Source organism: Mesoplodon mirus (genome assembly GCF_964341445.2).
Source record: "Mesoplodon mirus genome assembly, chromosome: 5".
Classification (NCBI taxonomy): Eukaryota; Metazoa; Chordata; class Mammalia; order Artiodactyla; family Ziphiidae; genus Mesoplodon; species Mesoplodon mirus.
The window spans coordinates 7,141,780-7,166,612 of NC_138980.1; the positions used below are offsets into that span (position 1 = coordinate 7,141,780).

Consider the following 24,833-nt stretch of genomic DNA (forward strand, 5'->3'; position numbering starts at 1 on the left):
CAAAGAGACAAACTCTACCAACCTCTGGTCTGAGTCTCTCAAGTCACAGGTATTCATCTCTGTGGTACAACAGGGAATATACGCTTGGTCTCTGTCCCAGATTCCTGGCACAAAGCTCCTAGAAGCCTTAGGATCTCCAGAGTGATGTGTCTTTTGTGTGCTAGTGACATGACTGGTGCTGAGGGCCCCTAGATACCTTCAGGATGGGGGCTGATCACCAGAAAGACCAATCATGATTAGAAGGTTGGAACTTTCCATACCTTCCCCATCTCTGGGATAGGGAGAAAGGCTAGAATTTGAGTTAATCACCAATGGCCAACGATTTAATCAATCATGTCTGTGTCAAGAGACTTCTGTATAGTCCTTAAACTACAGGTTTCAGAGAGCTTCTTGGTTGGGGAATGCATCCAGTGCCGGGACAGTCGTGGTGCACCCCAATTCTACAGGGAAGAAGCTCCTGTACTCAGGACCCTTCCAGACCTCACTCTGTACACCTGTTCATGTGGATTGTTGTGGATTGTTTTGATATGATTTCAAATCCACTTGTTTATGACAAAAATGAAGTTGTTTTTAAGAGTAAAGTTGTTTTTAAGAACGAAGTTTTTGTCTTGATATAAAAGTAAAATTGTGTGTTAGGATGTCATTATCCACATCTGTGGTTTCCAATAAACACTCAGAAGCTCAGCTCCTGAGGGGCCCTGCTGGGGCCTTATTAGTAAGAACATAGGGAGAAGCAACTATGGGGAGGAACATTTAGACTATAAATAGCAGAAGTTTATGAGCACTAACCGAGATCGTTCATCTAGGCAAGGCTAACCTTTGATGGTCTAAATTAGCTCTCCGAAGACCGTGGGGCACCAGCTCCCGCTGGAGTAAAGGCGACTCTTTTACTGGCAGTGCGGTAGCTGCAAGAAGAGAATCATCTTGCCCACCAGCATCAAGGCCATTGTTCCCTAGCAACGTGCTCTAGCAACAGGGGACCTTTGTTTCACTGGCAGCTGGATGTCAGCTCATGGTTGGTTAAGCCCACTCTCCCAAGAAGCAATTTGTAGAAACGGTTCACCTCAACTAAATCTGAACTTTATTTCTTTCATCTCCCCTTGTCTGGAACAATAGTGTGATTAATCTGTCATTGGTTTGGAGTATGTTACATCTTTACTGGCTTATTAAGAGACATTATCCTGTATGCTGTTGGCTTGTGAAATTATTACCATTCCCGCAGTGAACCTGTGTTAAATAAACTATTGGCAAAAACAACCTCAGTCTCTGAGTATAATTTTCCTTGAAACAAAATGACTGATCCTTTTAATATATTATAGTAAACCAGTGATAATAAATGGAGTGTCTTCCTGAGTTCTGTGATCCATTCTAGCAAATTATTGAACATGAGGAGGGGTTCATGGGAACCCTCAACTCATAGTCAGTTGGCCAGAAGGATGGGAGGCCCAGAACTTGCAATGGACATGTGAAATAAGAGGTAGTCTTGTAGCACTGAGCCTTTAACCTCTGGGGTCTGTGTTAACACAAGGTAGTTGGTGTCAGAATTGAATTGAATTGTAAGACACTCAGTTGGTGTCTGGAAAGTTGGAGAATTGGTTGGTGTGGGGGAAAAAACCCAAAACGTTTGGTGTCACAAATGTTGTGATTAGCAACAGATCAAAATCTTTTAGGCAAAATCAGCACTTGGATATAGAAAGTCTCATATTGTATTCCAAACTGTTTTGTATTCAATAAACAATAAATTCAATGAAGTCAAAGACATACCATTTAATTTTCTTCCATCTTTCCCTCTCTTCTACTCCTAGAACACAGAAAGCATCCAATAAACACTAGTTGAAAGTTTTAAACTAAGATTTAGTTATTATCAAAGTCTATTCCTTATATATTTCTTCCACAGTTGTTGTTTAGATACTCTAATGTAAATGGCACCCACTGAAGGACAGAATACAACATGAACAGTGCCTCTGGAGTTGTGCAATGCACTGGCCCTGTCTTAGCTTGAGTGTCTCTGTAAACAATGATATGGGTGCAAGTAGTTTATTTAGTAGTTTATTTAGTTTATTTACAATGATATGGGTGCAAGTAGTTTATTTAGAAGGTGATACCAGGAAGCACTTTGAAGGAACAGAAAAATGAGAGAGGGAAGGGAGGAAAAGTTAATACAGGGTTCACAAATAAGCAAGTTACTACTGTAGACAATTGAATATCAGTCCTGCTAAAGACCCTCTGAGAGTCTTTGTGGAACACACACTAAGATTCCCATTCCTCACTGGGTTGAAAGTCACTCCAGGACATTAACTCTCTAGCACTTCTGGCCTTCCCCTTGGTTGCCATACTCCTGCAGCCAGAGAAAGTCCTTGGGCAAAGAAGCACAGAAGGCTCTAGGCATATAAGGGATCTATGTGCAGTTGTCCTAGGGTATGCTGAGGTGACACAACTGACAGAATCTACTACAGATCCCGATATGGGTCCATGATATGCTGTTAGAGTGCCAATACTTACCTACTATGTGTCTGCTATGTGCTAGGCATTGTTCTAGATGTAAAAGATACAAAGTTGAAAATAACAGATTAAAATCTCTCCCATTTTGAAACTTGTAGACTAGTGTAGTTAAAGCATATTAACTAAAAGATTATATTGGGTTGGCCAAAAAGTTCGTTCGGTTCACGAATACATTGTTCAATAAAGTTCTTGGTGAAAATGAAAAATGTATCCTTTATTTTTACTTAAAACTGATCGAACTTTTTGGCCAACCCAATACAACTATATGGAGCATGTTTCAAGAAGTTCAGGAAGAAGAAGTGGATATAAATGATCATCTGGTCTTATCTGGGAGATTGGTCATAAGCTTCATAGAAAAAGTGAGGTTGAGATGAGGAATGAAAGGTAAATAAGAATGTACTAAGAAATACTTTCAATGAATTAAAAAAAGGAAATACAGATGAAGTGTAGAGATAAAATGGGAAAACTAGTAGGAGGTAAGTCTGAAAAGGCAAGTAGGGGCTGGGTCATTCTGGGCCTTAAAGGCCATATTATAACCTGTAGTCCTTAAAATAAGATTGATGTTGTTCAAGGGTACAAATTTGCAACCAGTAGTTAATAAGCCATGGAGACCTAATGCACAGTGTAATAAATATAGACAATTATTATACTATAATTATATAATGTTAGAAATATCACAATGGCAATCATATTATAATATATATACATGTATCAAAGTAGCACATTGTATGCCTTAAATTTACACAATGTTATATGTTGAATTTATTCAATAAATAAATAAGATCAAGAAAAATCCATTGAAAGGTTTTAAGAAAGGAGTATATCTGTGGCAAGAAAACTTTGTGTGTTTTGAAAAGACTACTATGCCTATTTTGTAGAGATCAGTTTAGAAAAGTTCAGAGTAGGTATAAGAAGTACGCTTGAGGCCATGTATAGCACACTGGAGCAAAAATGGTAGCTTGCACTAGACACAGAGTTAAAAAATAGATGAACTGATTTAAATTGGCAGAATTTGATGATGACTACAGAAGAGGGAGTATCCATGCAGATATTGTCCCTTCCACTTCTGGACCACAGAACATGTTAAAAAACAAACAAACAAACAAATATATATATATATATATAAAGAGAGAGAGAGTTATATAGAATTATATTTGGATACATTTTAGATAAATATTGGAGGACCAAATATAGATAAGGGAAGGTTATTTCACTTTGGACATGAATTTGAGACATTCAAGTGGAGCTGCTCAGTAAACATTTGGAAAAGGAAGCCAATAGCTCACAGAAGGGTCTGGTGTGGATATGCAAACTGGAATAGTCACATATATTTGTTACCTGAGGCCCTGGCCATACTTGGGATTGCTTGGGGAGAGAAGTTAGTGTTAGAAGAGACCCATGAGGAACTTGATTTTCCATATATTAAACCTAATGTGTAACTGCAAAACAATTTCTCCTTTGAAAGTTTATGTCAATATTCATGTCATTTTGATATAAATAAATTGTCAAGACAGTAGCTTTTGGTGTTGCTTTTTTGCTTTGTTTTGTATTTTACATTGCCTTGATTTCTCAATCTCTTAGAGATAATTTTGTTTTTCTCTCAGACGTTAATTTCCATCCAGACACAAACACACAAGTGGGTCTCACATTTTAAAAGCCTGTGATAAAGCTTAACACAGCTTGAACTATTATAAATAAGAAAACTATTCAACAGTGTTCTGAAATAGCTCTCTTTACCCTCTAAATTTTCTAAAATGCAGAGTTAATTACTTAGTGGGGCATAATGGCAAATAAAATTAAATGGAAAGAAGGCACAGAGTTGTCAGTAGAATCCCAGAAATAAGACAACTGCTTACTTGTAGGTTGATAAAGCAAAGAGAAAAAGACCTCTTTCTAATTTTTTCTACAGAAACAAAACATACACATCAAATTAATAGTTTTTATCTTACATCTAACAATGCCATAAATATACAAAAAAGCATTTGATCTTTGGGATCTTGTAACCATACACCAACCAGAAAAACAGTAGCTAAATGATATTTACAGCACTGGAAACAGAGCCATATAAACTGGAACTTCAGGTAATTCTACTTATTTTATAACTTACTTCAGTTTAGATTTTCCTCAAATGTTTGTTTAAGCCCCACACACTAAAGGGAGAAAATAAATATATCCCCAAATCATAAACAGTTAATAGCAGTTCTGGCATTTGGATCACAGTGTGCCTTAGACCAGGACTCTCTTCCTCAAACCACACTTTTCATTTTTACCTCCCGTGAGTTTCTCTATTAAAATGAGTCTCTTCTCTATCATGTAGATTAATCCAAGGGTCATTATTCTAAATAAGCAAGAGAAGTGAAAGATGAAGCTTACATTTTAATATTATTGAGTCATCACCACCTGCCCATCAATGGATTGAAAAAGGAAACTAAGAAAAAATGGGCTCCCAGAGTTACATCCAAGGGTCAATCTCTTCAATAGGCGATATCAGCCTTTAGTTATTCAGGGTGACTTGACTTCAACCAAGAGCGGGTGGCGAACTGCCCAGTTGTGAGTACCATTAACTGGCTCTTCCCCCTGCTTCTGGGACTATACCCATGAAATGTCAAGAATCAGACTCAGTAAATTTTAGATTTTGGAAATACTACTAGACATGAATGAGGAAAATACAGTTTTTAAAATCTGACATATAAGTAAAATTAGATGTATAAATGGACTTGCCTCCAGGAAACCAAAACTTCGCAGGAAACGGTTCCTATATGTGATTAGATTCTGTTTCTTAGTTTCTCAAACATTGAAACAAATGTAGAGGTGCCCCAAATGATAAACTCTAGCTTCTACCTCTCCTCTGACTTCCAGATTCATACCCACTCCATGTTGACTCTTCCACTAGGCTATTCCGCAGAATGCTCTAAAATTTGATTATGGATTGCTACCTTCTCCCTCCAAAGCTGTCCACCCTTTAGGTTTCCCTACGACATTAAACTGTGTTCAAGCTACCCAGCTGCTTAAGTCGGAAACATAAGAGTCATCCTACTCCTTTACATCTCACATAGACTTTATCAGCAAATCCTATTGCTATCATATCTAAAATATGAACGGAATCCGTACAGTAGTCTCCAACTCTGCTACCACTAGCACTGTCAAAATCACCATCAACCCTCCTCTGCATAACTACCTTAGCCCCCTGTCTAATCTCCCGGCGTCTAAATTCATCCCCTACCCAAATTCATAGTAGCCATAGCAATATTAGAAAAACATAAACATGATCGTGTCATTTACCTGATTAAAACCTTTCACTACCTTCCAGATGAACTTCAAATTAAACCCAAACCCCTTTTCATGGTCAAAGGTGAATCCCTGCAGGCTGAGCTCTGCCTACTTCTCCCACCTACCCCACATCGTCACTCACCATGTACTCACTGTAATGTACTCACTGTCACCCAGTCACAGGGCCATGTCAGGAGCTGGTCAAATACTGTCCCTTTCACTTGGAATTTTATTCTTTCTGCTTATCCTTTTTTTGTTCCTTTTCATATTCTGGACTCAGCATAAATAACATCTTCTCAAAGAGTCCTTCCAGAGTCGCTCAATTGGAAGAGAAACATCTTCTCCCCATACCCTTATTCTCTACTCAGCAGCCTGGGCTTTGCTTTCTTCACAGTACTTGGGGCAAAAGGTAATTAGATGTTGATTGCCTTCTTTTTACTGGCTTATTTCTCATTTTCCCTATAACACTGTGAGCTCTGTGAGGGCTGGGCTTTGTTTTACTCACTAATTTACACCTAGCATCTCAAACTTTGTAGATATATATTTGCTGAAAGAGTGAATGATGCAGTGAAGTGATAAATGCTCCTCCTTGGAAAATCATGCATGCATCTTCAAAACATCAGCCTGGCTGATTTTTGAAGGAAATCATCAAGAGGATGTGACCTCCAGTTGACCCTTGGTCTGGACCCAGGAAATTGGAGGCTCCTCACCCCCTCCTGTGTCCTTGGAATGTATGTTTTGCCCACTCTTCCCAAGTAGGAATTGTTTTCAAGGACACAGCCTTATGAGAGCAATGTGTTGTTGAGACCATCTGGACGATATACATGAATGAATCCCGTTAGGGCTTCTACATAAACTTAAGATTCTGGTGGGTGGGTGCGGAGGTCTCATTTTGCAGTTGCTCAAGACAAGCTTTGTATGTAAGTTCCCTTGCTCACTGAAACTGCCACCTACCAATCTGGAGTGGTCTGCCTCTTTCTCTGGTCTCTCCTTGCCCTCCATGTATGGGGGCCAGTTTGCAAATCACCACTAATAATCTACTGAATTCAGAACCTACTAACAGTAAATAAAGCAAAAACTGAAACCACAATCTGGCAGTTTTTTTCTGCAAAAGGATGCTATTTCCTCTCTCATTTGAAATATGTTAACCATAGAGTATTCCATTGATGTCTCCAATTTCACAAGTCTTCAAAGATCTTGGATTTTATTTTTAACCTTTTTCCCATTTTCAACTGAGTGTTTGTTTCAGTCAGCATTAATGGGTATGCCATGCTGACTTCAGAGAAGTGGAATGAAAATTTAAGACTTTTATTTCCAAAAACTCAATTATTTTGGATGTTATTAGAAACTGAAGGCTCAAACATTTCTAATCTCTTTTTAAAATAAATTTATTTATTTATTTTGGGCTGCATTGCTTCTTTGTTGCTGTGCGCAGGCTTTCTCTAGTTGCAGTGAGCAGGGGGCTACTCTTCATTGTGGTGCGCAGGCTTTTCATTGCAGTGGCCTCTCTTGTTGCGGAGCACGGGCTCTAGGTGTGCAGGTTTCAGTAGCTGTGGCACCCAGGCTCAGTAGTTGTGGCTCACGGGCTCCAGAGTGCAGGCTCAGATCCCACATGCCGCGGAGCAGCTGGGCCCATGAGCCATGGCCGCTGAGCCTGCGTGTCCGGAGCCTGTGCAACAGGAGAGGCCATAGCAGTGAGAGGCCAGCGTACTGCAAAAACAAACAAACAAACAAACAAACAAACTTTCCATTTTTAGATATTTGTAACTATTTCAAAATGATGTTTTTCAAACACTACACAGACTAAATAAAAATACCTGTAGGCCATATTTAATACACAATACACCAGTTTTCAATTTTATTTAAGCTACCTAGTATAGATATTTGTCTATTCCGGTTTTCAAAATTTGTATTTAGTGACTCACCTAACGCTGCTGCATTTATAACCATCTTTGATTTACTTTCCTTTATGGTCTCCTGTGAATCCTCCAATTTGGTAAATCTTTCAACTGGAAGGTATAAGTAACATCAAAATGGTCAAAATTTCCTTTGCATATAACATTAAGAAAGGGCCAAGTAACGTGCTACAGTAGATGTCCTCCAAGATAAGCTCCATTCCATTGAAAGATCCATTTACTGCCATACATTCTATAATGTTCTATTCTACTCAAATAGAGATATCTAAACTAACTCATTAAAGACTATGTCACTTGGAAAAATAACAAAAATTTTCAAAGGGAAACTTGTCTATAACTCCTGTAAATAATAATTTTAATATCATTAGGACCTAGGCATTTATCAGTTACAAAGTAGGTGAAGAAAAATGAGCAGCATAGATAAGAGCATAGGCTTTGGTGTCAAATAAGCCTGTGTTAGAATCCCAGCCCATTTCTTACTGGCCAGCTGATTTTTAACACAGCATCCTCCCAGACTCTTGGCATCTTTGTGTCCTAGGTTAAAATGAAGAAAATAATAGTACCTGCTCTAACAGGTTGCTGACAGTTCTAATTATATAACATGCTTAAAGTAATAAAGTTATAGCAATTGAAAAGAGATCAGTGGTTATCAGATTGTTTAGTTGGGATGTGTGACTATTATGGGATAACTTGAAGAAATTTCTTTGCAATGATGGAACTCTGTATCTTGATTGTGATAATGGTTACATGAATAGATGCATATGGTAAAATTTCATAAAACTGTATAGCAAAAAATGCATGTAAAACCAATGTAATCTGAATATGGTCTGGATTCAAGTTAATAGTTTATTAATGTCAGTTTCCTGGTTTTGACAATGTACTACGGTTATGTAAGCAATTATACTGAGGGACACTGGGTGATGGATACACAAGAACTCACTATATTATTTTACAACTTCTAATGAGTCAAACTATTTCAAAATTAAAAGTCTAAAGAAAAACAAAGGAAAAAAAAAAGCTTGCTAAGAGAATTGTATGTGAGAGTGTGCAAAGAACTTGGCACAATATCTGGCACATTATAAATGCTCTCTAGATGGTAGATATCATTTTTTAATTATTAAGTCTAGGAATTGAAACTTAAGAATAATGAAAATGGAATATATACCACTGAGAAAGGAGATAAAATTTATCAGTTATCTAAGGAGGTAACTCAAATTGAATTTTGAATATTAAGACCAATAAAAGGGCAAAAGATGAAGTGATAATAACTCATCAGCTTCAAACTCATTTCTCATTGCCCACCTACCAACATTTCAGTCACTTGACATTATACCCAAGAATCACTAACACATCACTGAAATTATGCAGTCCTTTAAAGGACTGCATAATTTACTGTAATGACACAGTAAACTTTTCTATCTCTATGCACTTTCATACTAATGATGCTTTAAATACTTACAGCTTATTAATAGCTATAACACATTATAAATAGTTTATAACATAATCACCTGTTTTAATTAATAGCAGGGCTTACGCAGTAGGAAAAAATTGTGATAAATCTTCATAGACAAGTTAAACTGACTTTCTGGTCAGTATAATGTTCCCTCCTCTTGAAGTAAACTCCGAAAATAATTAGAATATTAACGTACATGAATCTTTACTTTCTTCTTTCCAGATGTACAGCTGCTTAAGAAATACAGTTTGATGGTCTAGTTTTTAATCAAGAATTATGAAAGAATTATGAAAAACATGTTCTAATCACTAATTAGTTGATACATGTCTAAAATGATCTATAACCATACAAATACTCTGATTAAAGTTATAATAAAAATAGCATGGGGCTTCCCTGGTGGCGCAGTGGTTGAGAGTCCGCCTGCCGACGCAGGGGACACGGGTTCGTGCCCCGGTCTGGGAAGATACCACATGCCATGGAGCAACTAGGGCCGTAAGCCATGGCCGCTGAGCCTGCGCATCCAGAGCCTGTGCTCCGCAACGGGAGAGGCCACAACAGTGAGAGGCCCGCGTACCGCAAAAAAAAAAAAAAAAAAAAAAAAATAGCATGTGATTTGAAGTGAGATAGCATGGGCTGTTATTGATACATTTATTCAACAGATTTTATTAAGCTCATACTATGTGCCAGTCATTTTTCGAGGCACTAGGCATACAGCAGGAAGCAAGACAAAGTCTCTACCCTTATGGGGCTTACATTCTAGTAGGGAAGACAGACAAACAAATGGCAAACAAACAGAATAGAGTATTTCCTTTTATAAAGAAGAATTACCTAGATCCATAATAAAAAGTGGGGGGTGATGGAGAGAGGGGGGACTATAATATGTAGTGATTAGGGAAGGCTTCTTCAAGGAGAAAGCATTTGAACGACAGAAATCAATGAAGATGAGGAAGTAAGCCATTTAAAGACCTAACAGAAGAGTATTCCCAGAAGAGGGAGCAGCCAGCACAAATGTTCTCAAGAGGGTCAGGCTTGGTGGGTCTAAGGGACAAGAGATAACCATTGTAACTAGACTAAATTAGCCATGCAGAAGATGAGGTAGGCAAGATAGCAAGAGATAGGCTCACGGGATATGGGTGTTACTGAGTGTGATCGGAAGCCTCTAGGAAGTTTGAGTAAGTGTGTGTGTCATCATCTGACTTCGATTTTTAAGTTCAAACTCACTGCTGGATGGGGAGCTAACAGTAGGTGGGACAGAATGAACACGGAGGCCTAGCTTAGCAAGGCTCTTCCCGGTGAGAAGTGATGATGCTCCTTCTCAGCACTGTGAACATGTTACTTGGCCTCTCTGGCTTCAGCTCCCTCACCCACAGACTGTGAGCTATAAGGGAGCTGTTTTTACATGTAACTTAAATTCTGCATGGAAAGTGAAACAAGCTTGGCTGGCTGACCACAGATGCTGCATCTGAAATAAACATCAGGTTCCAGTTCTACCCTAGGCAAAACTAAGGGCTATCTTTCACAGAATTTATTTCATATGTACTGTATAAATTTTGGAAACGATCCCCAAATATAAAGAATAACATAAAAAATCTTCAGCAAGTCTACCATGTAAGAATGATGATCCTGATTATGTTGCGTTTTTCCCCCACCCACACATAACCTTTTTGGAAAACTGCTGTTTTCCTCAGAAGCATTTACTATACTTCAAATCATTAAATATTCTTCAAAAATATGAATTTTTGATTTATTTGCATAAGTCCCTACCATGGTACATTTTACCTGTTTCCAGGCCTACATAACTATAAATGACGCTATGATAAACATGCTAATATGTAAATCTTTGCATGCAGAGCTGGTTGTTTCCCTAGTGTAAACTCTTAAAAGTAGAGTTTCTCAACAGTCAAAACCTGTATGAAAATTTAATGCATTTAACACATGCTGCCAAATTTCCCACCAGAAACTTATTCCAATTACCCTTTAGACCAGTAATATTTTTGAGTCTTCTAGGGCTTTTTTGAAATCTCTACAGTCCTCTTTATCACTAATCTTACAGGGCTTCTTGTATCTACCGCACTTTCTGTCTCTGTCTGCTCCTCTTGGGAGTCCTTGCTCCAGACTTCTGCTCTTCATCCAGATCTAACCCCACATAAGTCTACACACTCAGAGCCTCCCAAGGTTGGTCGTAGCACACATCGTTGACTCCCTACATAACTGCCTTTTCACCGTTCTCCCTGGCTAATAGTGACATGCTCTTGTCTGGGTATCAGATTGCTAGCAATGTACTTGAGGAAAGTAGGCTTCTCTTCCAACCCTGAGGGTGGGGGGTGAATATTTATTTTTCTCATCCATCGCTAGGGGATAAATCTCTTTTTTTTTTCCTAATTCCATTGCCTTTGCCACTAATCAGCAGTATGTGAACTATGTCTAGTGAATAAAGCATAAGGGGAGATACGCTGGGGGCTTCTGGAACAACAATCTATCCTCCCAGATAAAAGGAACGAAGCGGTTCTCAAGCTGCTCTAGTTCTCTGCTGCTTCCTACTTTTGAACAGAAATGTGATACATGGACGTTTGGCAGCCATTCTGCAGCCATTAGTTGTTTCAGGATGAAAAAAAAAAAACAGGTCAAGGAGAGTAGAGCAAAAGGATAGAAAGTGGCTGGCTTCTGGACATTACTCAGGCACTGAACAAATCTTGAAGACCATCTGTATTTAATAATTGACATTTATTGAAGTAAGGCTCCGTCTGTTCCACAGAGACGGCGAGATAGAGGCTCTATCTTTTTTGATGGTTACTATTCAAAGGAATGGCTCCTAGGTTCTTAAGGAAGACATTCTTGGGTTGTAAAACCGGCAGGAGATTAGGAAAAGGTTTATATCTCTAAGGGGCTGAGAGAGATTTTATAGTTGCAAGGTTTCTAAAGTAAATACTCTAAGGAAAGGAATCTCAGGGGCCTATAGTCAGAAAGAAAACTGTCTATGTTTAGTGATGGTGAGAAGAACACTGAAGCCATCTTTGTCAGTGAACATGCTGCTTCTCCCTCAGTTACCCTAATCACTCCCCACTCCGAAAACCTGTGCTAAGGAATTAAGTGAGCCTCTTATGACCTTTCAGAAAATTCCTAAATTGGCCAGAGTTAGTTTCTGTCCTTTGCAATTAAAGCCCCTCTGATGAATCAAGATTGCATTCCTTATGTTTCTCTTTTTTGGAAATTAGGAAATGAAATTACATTTTCCACTGAGAGTAAATTATAACAGATCAGATGTAGTGGGGGGAAAAAGGTACTGAGCTTGAAGACCTGAGATATGGATTCTAGTTTCAGTTTGGTTACTGTATGTTTGAGGTCTGATGCTGGTTTTTCTCAACCTGACAAATGAGAAGGTTGGGTCTTTGAGGTCCCTTCCAAATCTGACTTTCCAAAACTCTGTGATAATTTTGCCAGTTAAACAAATGCACCTTTAGAAATGTAAAACCAAAAGATCATTTCTTTATTCTCAGATTTTCATTAGCTGGAAAGAATAAAAATAACTATGCCGAAACTGTCCACGGTTTAGTAGAAGCAAAATCACAGTCAGAATTTCAAACAGCAGGTTTTGATTAGAAGGAGTTCAAAGCAGTCATAATTTACTTGCTCTTCAAAGAAGCTCTTAGCATAGACCTGCACAAATTACCAATATAAAGTGGTTGGCAGGTACGAGGTAAAAGACAAGAACTAGGGGCTTCTCTGGTGGCGCAGTGGTTGAGAGTCCGCCTGCCAATGCAGGGGATGCTGGTTCGTGCCCTGGTCCGGGAAGATCCCATATGCCGTGGAGCGGCTGGGCCTGTGAGCCATGGCCGCTGAACCTGCGTGTCCGGAGCCTGTGCTCCGCAATGGGAGAGGCCACAACAGTGAGAGGCCCACGTACCGCAAAAAAAAAAAAAAAAAAAAAGACAAGAACTATATTGAGTAGATAAAGAATTATCTCAGACACTGGATGATACTTTAGAACAGTAACTTGGGAAAGGAGGAATACGACAAACTGATCATCATAGAATAAGTTCATTTTCCCAGCAATTTGAAAGCAGCAATTCAGAGCAATGAAATAAAATCAGCACGTCTCGCCACATGGGGCAGCTAAAGTTGTAGTCTCCACAAAAGAAGGATAAATGGAATGTGTCACAGGGGATTAGGTGTTTAAGGGAGTAGAAAGTTCTTATAATAGCTGCTACTTGTGATAGATTTCAAGAATGCTTTTGAAATGAGTAGATAAGGTACTAAAATTCTTGCATTCTGCCTGGGCTCAATCCTTTGGGAAAGGGAGTAGCGTAAGAAACAAGTGCTGAAATTTGTTGCTGGAAAATGCTGAACATAATTTTAAATATAACGTTTGTCTCATTTGAATCATAATTCGTGCTCATTTTAGGAAAACTGCAGAAGAAATATATACAAAAAAATTAAGAAAACATATTTCCATTACTCATCTAGACACAACTCTACTTCATTTTCCCTGGAACAAAATCTCAGCTATTCCAACAGGGGAATTACTGCTTTCATTACTAGCCACATACCTAGAAGGAGTGTGTTCAAATCGGAGGACTAAAGAGAGATAGGCTGTTGCCTTTCTATCTCTCTCCCTCTAATTACAGATATAATTACATAGATATTACTTAAAGAGCCTAGGAATGTTGAGGGCATAACTTGGTTTGCCCAAGCTACTGGGTTGGGCTACTGGGAAACTACCTACTTCTACTAGTAAAACTAGCTTTCCTATAAGCCTGGCATCCCTTCTTGGGCAAAGACAGCAAGGAATCCCATATATTAGGTTTCCCTCCAAAGAGAATTATCAAGGTATAATTCCCTGCATGTAATCCCTTAGGTTCTCCTTCTACATGCCAGCATTACTGGGTCATGGTTCATGTCGAGTAATGCATATTCAAGTACAGATACTGCCTCTGTCAGCATCTACAACCTCTAAGCCCCACCCACTCAGGGAAGCAAGTGTTTTAGCACGTAGCTCCATCTTTATCCTCCTGCTATCTGATACCACTTGAAGAGGATTTAGAAACACTGTATGGCTCCCAAATACAGGATAGGTCATCTTTCTAGTCTGGATAATAGGGGAACAGACCACACTGACTGGCATGAAAATCTCTGTCAAAGGCACTAGTAAGGATTTCCATGGGGTGCTATAGCCTTAGCCAAAAATACCACTGAACTTTTCATGTAAAGTCAGGTGTTATTCCCTTGGATAGAGGCAGAGCCAATCACTTACACATATTTTAAAAGCACTACTGACCAACCCAATACTTTAAACATTTAATTTTTCTCTACTGGGTGGGCAGTTCAAGCCGTGCAGCCAACACCAACTAGTTTTTGCATTACTTCAAGCAAAGGCAACAAAAGAAACAAAACTCATTACCTGTGAGCATTCAAACCCTGACAATACACCACATAAATTATCACTTCAAAAGAACATGTTAACAATGACTTGACTTCCCCATACTAAGCAGCTAAGGAAGCATTACAAAGTATGTTGATTGGTTGGTTTTGTCAGGGGCAATCTATCCTTTTAAAGGGGTGTCCAAGATATTAGAATTTGTCATTTACTGACACTATCTGTACACAGCTCTATGCTGGGACTAGATGTTGGAAAACATGGCATTCAGAAAGAAAGAGGGCTTGAAGTGGCTTTCTGCAGACTTCTGAGAAAAGGTCTCAGGATTCCCTCTTTTATTTCTCAATCCATCTGAGAAAGTTAGGAAAGAACCCTGAGGTGAAGTATGGAAATGAAAATAATTCTGAGGAATTTTCTAGAAATTTCCAGAATCCAAAAATTTCTTTCTCAAAATTTTAATGGAGCAGAAAGTTCTCCCAACGTTCCATGAGTTAGCCTTTATTTGCCAGTCTTAAGCAACTTTGGATAAATGGTTAAAAATCTGAAAGAGATAAATATTGCCAATCAATGTAAACAACTGATGGCTGTTGACTGATGATTAAGTTGTGTCATCGATACTATAATGGCATATTACTCTGTGATGTGATATAGGTTGTAACAAGATGCAGCCACGGTAGCTAGGACGAGTGATGTACCAAATATGTGAGTGTTCCTAACTCTCTCAGTTGAAAATACAACCTGACGCAACCCTTCTAGGAACAATATAGGCCCTTTGTTCTGTTATCTCTATTTTTACGAAAGGAGAGGACTATAATGAAGAAGATAAATTATGCTAAGAATCAAGTATAATCTCCTTATCCTCTTTTGGAAGATTCTACATGAACTGGACTTGCCTATCTGTCGAGTCTCTGATCCTATGACCATAGCCCCAAAACTTAAGTCTCTTCTGACTTTGCTCACTTTCCTCTACAAGAAATTTTCTTCCTTCACCCAGTCATCACAGAGGTAACTCCTTCTTACTTGGGTTTCAGCTCAAATGTTAGCTTTTGAAATGTTCTTAACTGACCAATCTAAGGTAACTTTATACCCCAGGTAAAGCTTTATGTTTTTCATGCTTCTTACTCCTATCCGAAATTATCTAGATTAGTTGCTTATTGTCTTTTTGTCACTATAACAATATAGATTGGATTGGGGATAGGAAACTTGTATATCATGTTTATTGTTAGATTCCTATTTTCTACAAGAATGTCTAGAATATTTGTTAAGGAATTACTGAATGCAGAGTATAGTGGTTTTCCAAGGAAGAAAAATTAAAGAAAGATGTTGTTTCTTCAGTATTGGTATGTGCCTCATACTTGGAACATATCATGAACATTTTCTTAGAACAGGATGCAAAAGACAATTTAATCAAATGCTGATCACTATAATGAAAAAGATGTTAAAGTACCTCCACTGTCTTTAGTGCATTATTGCTATTCACGTAGCATGAATAAAACCAAAGGCATATGTAGTATATTTTTACATTTTTCAGTGGGGGTTGTATATCTTTTTTGACAATTGGCTCCCAGCACTTAATTTAATGCTATACTGAGGTATGTTTTAGCATTTTTGTACTCATCTATTTCTAATCAAATTAAGCCAAGTCTATACCTTATCAGCTAAATGCTACACTGACCCAAAGTTTAAATTCCCGTTGGAATCTCTCTGGGAAGGTGGTCTATGTATGTTTCAGCATGGTTTTCAACTTCTCTTCAGTATTAACCTGTTATTCTTATTCCAAGATGTAACCCTTGGCCATTCCTACAAAAGACATGACCCTTTTTTCATACTAGGTCCGGTAATAAATTTGGGAGCTCCATCAAGCCTAGGAATGAGTTGTGCAAATAAATACCAGAGTTTATGATTATCTTTTCAAAAATAATATTATCCTCCAACCTCCTAAAGAGCTTTCCTGGAAAATAATTTAAACATTGATAAAGGAAACGATTAACCTAGTCCCACTAGGTTACTGCTAGCTTGTTTGGAATCTGGATGCTTTATTATTGCTCTCAGCCGATTTAATATCAACTGCCTATTTGCTGTCAATGTCAATGTCTTTAAAACTCCAAGGACTGGGTCCCTAGTGGAAAGACATTAGATGATAAGGCAAGTGATTTCTCTACCTTCCTTTTGGTGTCTGACATCATTAATGTGATTAATGAGGTGACCAGGGAACCAAAGTCACTTGTCACCATTAGATTGCTAATATAATAGCCAAAGCTCAAAGGTGAGGAAGGAATGAGAAAAAAGTCTTCTCTTATCTCTGTTCTCTACTTTATCAAGGAGACAAACAACCTACCTTGTGTGAACCTTTTTGTAATAGTAAACATTTTGTAATAGTAAATGCTAAGAAAATGAAAAACATGTTTATTTGGTTCCAAATTATTTGTGATGACTGAAAAATAATTATTTTGCCTTTAAAGATTAAGAATCCATTCCAGATGATTGAATAATGACTATACAATAGAAAAGAAATTGCTGGATCAGTGCTTTAAAAAGGAGTAAGAGGAAAGGTAGACTCACCAATGGAAGTGATTGGCTCATGTTGATATAAAGTCCAGCAGAAGCTCTTGCTTCAGGCACAGCTAACTCTGTCTTGCTCCTCCTGTCCCCCTCTTCCTCTCTTCACCATTTCCCCCTTCTCCCTCCATTTCTTTGCTATAATTTTCTCTGTTGTTTTCAAAATCCTGGAGAATAACAGAGAGAGAGAGAGATTAAGAGAGAGAACTTCTTTTCTCTCATTGTAGTAAAATCCCAAAATTGATACAAACCTGGCTTGGACTACTTACTCAGTCTTAGAGGATGAGGATATGTATATTGATGTGTTCATACGAGCCCAGACCTGGAGCAGGGGGAAGTAGTTCACCCAAATGTGAAATATACAAGAGTGGGATATTGTGATGCTTTTTTACATATAAAAGGAAAAATCAATCCTGAGCAACCAAACAATAAAAATAAACTATTTATCTACCATAGAAGGAACAAATGGTTTTTAAAGAGAAACTGGGTTTGCATTTGGTCATACAAACTTTTTTCTGTAGAGTTATATGGACTGATGGGTATTCTCGTACATGGCTGGTGGGAGTGTAAACTTTAGAATTTTCCTGAAGAGCAAATTGGAAACATTTAAAATATGAATATACATCTTAAATATGAATATACACCATTCTAGAAATTTATACTAAAGGAACAATAATAAATCATCACAAAAATGTGACCAAAGTGATGTTTCTCTCATTGTATATATGACAACAAAGAACTGGCAGCAACCTAAATGTCAAAAAATAGCGGAGATTAAAAAAAAGCATGGAAAGTACTATTTTAAAATTTATGTGTTTATTTGTCTGTTATTTATTTATTTATATAATCTGAAAAGATATATACCAAAAGACTAGGAATATCAGGATGGATGAAATATGGGTGATTTTTCCTGCCTTCTTTTTGCTAACCTCTATTTACTAATTTTCCCCCAATCAGTATAAACATGTATTAACTGTGTAATGTTTGTGTTCTGAGAAGAGAGCAGCTTGAACACAGATTCCTGATTCACTCTAAATACCCTTTCTAAATAATACCATATTGGGATGGGAGGCTGGTGAGCAGGACATATAACACTTCAAAGGTGTCTTTAGGGACCAAGAATCAGCTGTAAACTATTCTCTTTTGTGATCTAAGCCAAGGGATCAGACCCAAGGGAAAGGGCTTACCTGTGTATGGGGTCTCCAATGATGACTCAGGTTTCTTTGTTTCTTGAAGGAAATCAGCAAGCAGAAGCCTGGGTTTCTCTTCCAGAAAGACTGCACCTGTCCATTTGCTGCATGTGGTCCTACTGACCCAGAGGCCTGGAAGAAATTACACAGAGGAGAAAAATGCCCTGTCCCTGAAGTGGGGAAAGGCCTGCCACTTGTACCCCAATTTCACATGCTATCTTAAAATTAATTCCAGATGAAATAAGTTTTTAAATGCAAAATACATAATGGTTAAAACATTACAAGAAATTTAAGAAGAGTATTTGTATAACCTTGCATTATACAAGATTATTCCTAGGCAAGATAGGAGACCTAAAAGCCTTATGTAATATTTCATTATGTAAAAATTAAACACCTTTCATGGCAAATATACCATAAGCAGAATTAAAGAGAAATGAGAAACTGAGGAAAATATTTTCAAAGCCTATGTTAGATAAAGGGTTAATATTCCTTGTATTAAAAGATCTCCAGAAATAATTAAGAAAAAGGGAAGTAACTGAAGGAAAAATGGATGAAAAGGCAAAGACAGAAGAACAAATTCTAATGGCCAATAAATACACAAAACTTCTCTTAACCTTGCTAGGGTTTAAAGGAATGCAAGTAAAAGCAACAAGATGTCATTTTTTTCATTAATCTCATATAGAAATAATAATATAGTGAGAATAAAGCACTGATGAAAAAACAGGGAGACATAACCTCTGATAGGAAATAATTTGTGAATTGCAATGACCTCTTGGATTGACCTATTAATCTCGATTTGGAAATCTATCCATTAGAAATAAAAACCCTGTGTTCTATGAACAAAGATGTCTCTTGCAACACTATTTTATAGTAGCAGAATAAAAGAAAAAATAAAGGGACACCAACAAGGGAAATGGTTGGATAAATCACAGTACATCTACTCCATGCAACAGTCCATAGCTATCAAAAAGAATAGATTAGGCCAATGACTCTCCAAGTGTGGCCCTTGGACCAGCAGCCTCAGCAGCACCCAGGAACTTGATAGAAAAGCATGTTCTCTGGTCCCACGCCAGGCCTGCTGAATTGGAATCTGTGAGGATGGGGCCCAGTAATCTGTGTCTTAAGTTATCCATGTGTTTCTGATACATGGTTAGATCTATATCACTTGTCTTGAGAAGTCTATTCATATTGTTAAATGGGAAAATTAAATTTCTGAGTAATACATTTAATGTGATGCATTTTTTATAAAAATAAACAACTATAAAGCATACACTTTTTTGATATGTACTCATACTTTTGTATGTGAAAGCATAAAGTTGTGCCAATAACATTTTTTAAGGTAGGAAAGGAGTAGGGAAAGAGAAATAACCTCTCTCTTCATGTATCTTTGCTTCCTTTTTCACTGGAAACAGTGAGCATATATTACTTTCCTAATTAAAAAAAAAGACATTTAAATAATAAGTTAAAGAAAAAATGGTCATTGAGCCTAGATTTTCACCTGACCTAGATCAAATAGACTCTAAGCTATGTGGACATCAATTGGTTAGATCTTCCTTTCACCAAGCCTTAATTGGCCTTAAGACCTAGCTAGTGATGGCTCTGGCATAATCCTTTACTAAGCAAACTATTAAATAGGTGGGTGGATCAGAGCACGGATTCTTCCATTTTGCATGAAGGGGCTCAAAAGCACAATTTCTCTGGATTATTTCTCCAAACTGCCTTTATAGTTAAAGTTAAGACCTATCCATTGGACCCTCTGAAAAGGTTACAGTCACTGTAAGCAAACTATATAGATGTCAACAGCCATAATACAAGTCTATGCACAGTTTACTGAATTTAAAAATTTTGTCTTATAAAGCAGAAACTAACACACCATTGTAAACCAATTATACTCCAATAAAGATGTAAAAAAAAAAAAAATGTCGACTGGTAGTTTATTCCAATCCTTCTTTCCACTGTGCTTTAAATTTTAAGTGTGGAGAAACAATGGTTTCTTCTTTAAAGCCTTAATCATTTATTGAAATACCATTTTTAAAGTCAAATTAAGTTAAATGTTGAATTATTACATTTTTTGGCTAAGATTTTCCCTTCAAGGACAAAATACTCCAATACTATCATTTGAGATTGGTTTTATCTACATCTGAAGTTTGTTAGAAAATACATGTATTTGCAAAGCTCTAGCAAGTCATAAGTACGTGATGGTAGGGTCCAAAAGTTACATCCCAGGAAGTCACAAAAGTTAACAACATGGGCCAGAATAATCATGGAGATTAGGTAAATTTAACTTGTGATGTTGACTTCTTCCTTTTAATTACTTAGCTCTTCAATATAGTCAATAGTCTGATGAGCTCTGATTATGGAGAACTCAGCTAAAAATATACTTAATTATAATCACCTGCAATGTGACATTTAAAATTCTATGATTTTAGTTCTCCTATCCACCCATTCTTCTTCCATGGGACAACTTTAGGGTTATAACTGAAATGAATCTCTAATGACTAATGCCCCAGTGATTTGATTTTTGCACATTGTTGAAAAATTAAGAAGAATGTTTACTTGCCCTTTAAAAACCTATATTCCACTGAAAGGAACCTAGATTTAAAATTCTCACAAGCCTGAAAGAAATAATTTCATAATCTAATATGTTATGGTGGTCTAAATGAGAATTTTCCAACTCAGTCTCATAAAAAGAAGCCTTTTGCCACTAGACTTAAAAAAGATTAGACATACAATTTAATTAAGTTAACAAAGTCCACTGTAATTCCTTAGAAGTGAATCTCTTTTAATCTTCCAAGTTTATTGGCTTCATTACTGTTGCAAAGAATTTCTAACCCACGATTACATCTGTGCCTTTCTGCAGAGCCATTCAGCATCCTGAGAAATACCCAACTAATTTGATTACATGCTTTGGTTCTCAACAGATCCCAAATAGAGAAAATCCTTTCTGCCTTTTATCTAAAATGTTTGCTCTGCATTAACATATTTCACTAGTATAAGTAAATAAGCTCTTTTTTCCTTCAACCAAGTATTCGAGAACCTACTATGTGCCAGTGTTTGCCAAGCACTTCAAGTGCATAAGGAAAATCAAGACAAGGATTTGACATAAGTAGCTTACATTACAGTGAAGGTCTCTCTCTAAAAGGATTCCTTAAATAATTTTTGCTAACTCAATATTTATTACTTAATCAGATGCTTTATTTAACACCCATGCTATTTGCTACCCTATTAATACTGATTAATGCATTTTACTATTTTGCTCTAAATGTTTTACTACCCTCCAAGGGAAATATTTGGACATTTCCCTTCACTGAGGCCAGATTATCACTGGCACCCAACAAAGGAACAGACCCTATGTTCCTTCCAAAATTTTTTGACTTTATTTCCATAATATAACATCCTTTCTTTTATCAAAGAGTGTATGAAATGCTGGAACTGAGGAGAATATTTTTATTTAAATATTAGAAATTTGTACCTGTGTAACTTAAAGCACCATACCTTACCCTGAAAGGATTTATATGTTGTGCTGAGACAGTGAATCAATTTTATTTGTGGTGTTAACGGAAGTTCAAATTGTTAAATTAGATTCAGATAACATATTCATGGTTTGAATTAACAAGAAAATAAGCAGACAGTTGAACAGATTCAGAAACTGTACATGTTTAAAGCAATGAGCATTTTAAGTGTGAAGAGAAAAATAATGTAGTTTTAGTAAATAGTCTTTCTACTTTAAAGTCTCAACCATGGCCATGGGATTTCTGTTCTCATTAAATCTTAGTTTTTTCTTAGTCCTAAAAAGACTTTTCAGTAGAGGGTGGAAGAAATCCAGTTTTGAAGAACTCATGTTACTTTAATCGCCATGGTCAGGCTCTACAGGTGAGAGAATGTAGTCCCTCCTACAAAGTTCGTCCTGTTAACCAGAGGAAGGACAGAACCTTGGGGCTGAAAGAGTTCAGATTCACTACCCACAACTGATACTAAATTTCCCACTTCTGTAGTAGGGGATTATCCAAAAGATACTTCTATGCATTTGCAAAACAAACTTTTAAAAGTTTGATGCTGGGGCTTCCCTGGTGGCACAGTGGTTGAGAATCTGCCTTCTAATGCAGGGGACACGGGTTTGAGCCCTGGTCTGGGAAGATCCCACATGCCACGGAGCAACTAAGACTGTATGCCACAACTACTGAGCCTGCGCGTCTGGAGCCTGTGCTCTGCAACAAGAGAGGCCGCGATAGTGAGAGGCCCGCACACCGCGATGAAGAGTGGACCCCGCTTGCCACAGCTAGAGAAAGCCCTCGCACAGAAATGAAGACCCAACACAACAAAAATAAATAAATTAATTAATAAACGCCTACCCCCAACATCTTAAAAAAAAAAAAAGTTTGATGCTATTCCGTAGGACTTTTCCTGGAAATTTTCTTTAACTAAAAAGTACTTTAAACTTCACACTAAAATTCTTACAAGGGTGACTTATAGAACCCACACTGGGGTTTTTCATTAGAACTGTAACTAAAGATAAGTAAATAAGAACTGCCATCTCCAATCAACGGTTAGGAATGAAGGTGCTGGATTTGATATCCTGGGTTTGATTTCCAGCTGTGTAATCTTGCACACATTACTTTCTCTAATCTTGTTAAGCCTCAGATTCTTCACAGGTAAAATGAGGATAAAAGTAGTGCCCATCACAAAAGGGTCTTTGTGAAGAGTAAATGTAATAAGGTGTTTATCAGTACAATGCCCTGCACATAGTTCCCACTCTATAAATTCATGATTCAACAAATAAATATGTGCTACTCTTTGGTCATTTTCAATATTTTTACTCTCTATTATTTTCCTTAATAGACTTTAAGGGGTAATGATGTTACTGTCATTTTCAAAGAACCAGATTAGTATTTATTTATCTTCTCTAGAATTTTTAAAGTTTTTGCCTTCTTTTTCATAAATAACATCTTTTATTTCTATTTGTCTCTTCTTGCTTTTTCTTTTAAGTTTTTCTTTAAACTTTATTTATTTTTAGCTGTGTTGGGTCTTCGTTGCTGCATGCAGGCTTTCTCTCATCGCAGTGAGTGGGAGATATTCTTCGCTGCAGTGCACAGGCTTCTCATTGCAGTGGCTTCTCTTGTTGTGGAGCACGGGCTCTAGGCGCACGGGCTTCAGTAGCTGCAGCACGTGGGCTCCGTAGTTGTGGCACGTGGGCTCTAGGGTGCATGGGTTTCAGTAGTTATGGTCCGTGGGCTCAGTAGTTGTGGCTCAAGGGCTCTAGAGCACGGGCTCAATAGTTGTGGCGCACGGGCTTAGTTGCTCCGCAGCATGTGGGATCTTCCTGAAGCAGGGATCGAACCCGTGTCCCCTGCATTGGCAGGCGGATTCTCAACCACTGCGCCACCAGGGAAGTCCCTCTTCTTGCTTTATATTTTCTTTTTTCTAACTTCTTAATTCTTTTATTTTTTGCTTTCTCTCCTAAGGTAAGCATTAGGACTCTGATTACAACTTGTACTATAGCCTGTAGGTTTGTATGTGATGTGTCTCATTAAATTGCTTTCTAAAGAATTTGCAATATTCACTGTCTTCTCTTGGATTCGAGAATAATCTGGGAGTGAATTTCTTAGTTTCCATGTAGTTGAGATTCTTTTTGATCATCTTTTAATTTTTGGATTACTCTATTTGATAATACCTTTTAAGTTAGAATCATCTTTACAAAAAAGAGATTTCTGTCCTAACAGTTAGTTAAAATTTCATTATCATCTAAGGGAATCTGTTTTTATTTAATAATTTTGATAGCCCTTTAAAAATTCCCAAGAAAAATTTCACAGTTTCTGTAGCCTCAATACTGAGAAGCATGCAACAATGAGTAAAAGCAAAAGAAAGTCTATATTTAAATGTCTGGGCATTCAATGTATTTTGCTTTATTTTAAATCTTAAATATCTAGTAGGAATCAAGATGGAGAGAATTTAAAGTATTCCCACTTGCTTATACACTTTACTCTTCTCAGTTTTAGTAAAAAAGCCTTTATAATAGAAGCCAGTCCAGGGAATTTTCTGGAAGTAAAATTAATAAGAAGTCAAGCATCAAAGCACAGTGTTAAACATAAAATAAAGCCAACAGACTGGGTGCAAGGAGTATATAGATGATGAAAGTCAAACTTATGTTTAAAAAAATAATAAGTACCCCATCTGAGCCATATGTATGATCCACAAAGATAAGGAAATCTTATCACTGCTGTAGCTCCACCTCAAGGAGAAAAGAAACCCCAGGAACAAGTGGTTTAAATTCCAAGACATAGCCAACAACTCTAAATGCAGAGACTTCCACATTAGTTCTAGAAGTTTATAATCTAATCCTCAGTCCCAGGAAAACAAAACATTTTACCCTGGATCTAGAGGTCTCTCCAGGTTTATGCAGGGTTATAGAAAGAAAAGACTATTTTCACAGCTTTAGGCAAGTGGTTCTCGCTGACCCTTAGTTTCCTCATCTGCCGAATAGCTGCCAGGTGGCAAGAGCCCTGATTATATAATCTGTATGTTTATTTTTAGCTCTAGCATTTTTAAATTGTACAGGCAGGTTAACATGT

At 37.4% G+C, this 24,833-nt stretch overlaps 1 protein-coding gene across 3 annotated transcripts in view; it reads right to left on the reverse strand.

Annotated features, from left to right (window-relative positions):
- Nucleotides 1-7,146: 7,146 nt before the first annotated feature.
- Nucleotides 7,147-24,833, reverse strand: part of LOC309805471 (uncharacterized protein) — a 142,990-nt gene continuing 125,303 nt past the window's right edge. For 2 of the 3 annotated variants that reach the window (XM_082623373.1, XM_082623374.1), the window contains 5 exons: nt 18,262-18,396; nt 17,344-17,396; nt 17,078-17,241; nt 7,698-7,781; nt 7,147-7,482 (listed from right to left, as the gene is read on the reverse strand). In XM_082623373.1, the coding sequence (XP_082479499.1) occupies nt 17,130-17,241; nt 17,344-17,396; nt 18,262-18,396 (300 nt within the window). In that variant the 3' untranslated portion in view covers nt 7,147-7,482; nt 7,698-7,781; nt 17,078-17,129. The remainder of the gene's footprint in view (nt 7,483-7,697; nt 7,782-17,077; nt 17,242-17,343; nt 17,397-18,261; nt 18,397-24,833) is intronic. The other variant, XM_082623375.1, reaches the window with a different exon arrangement.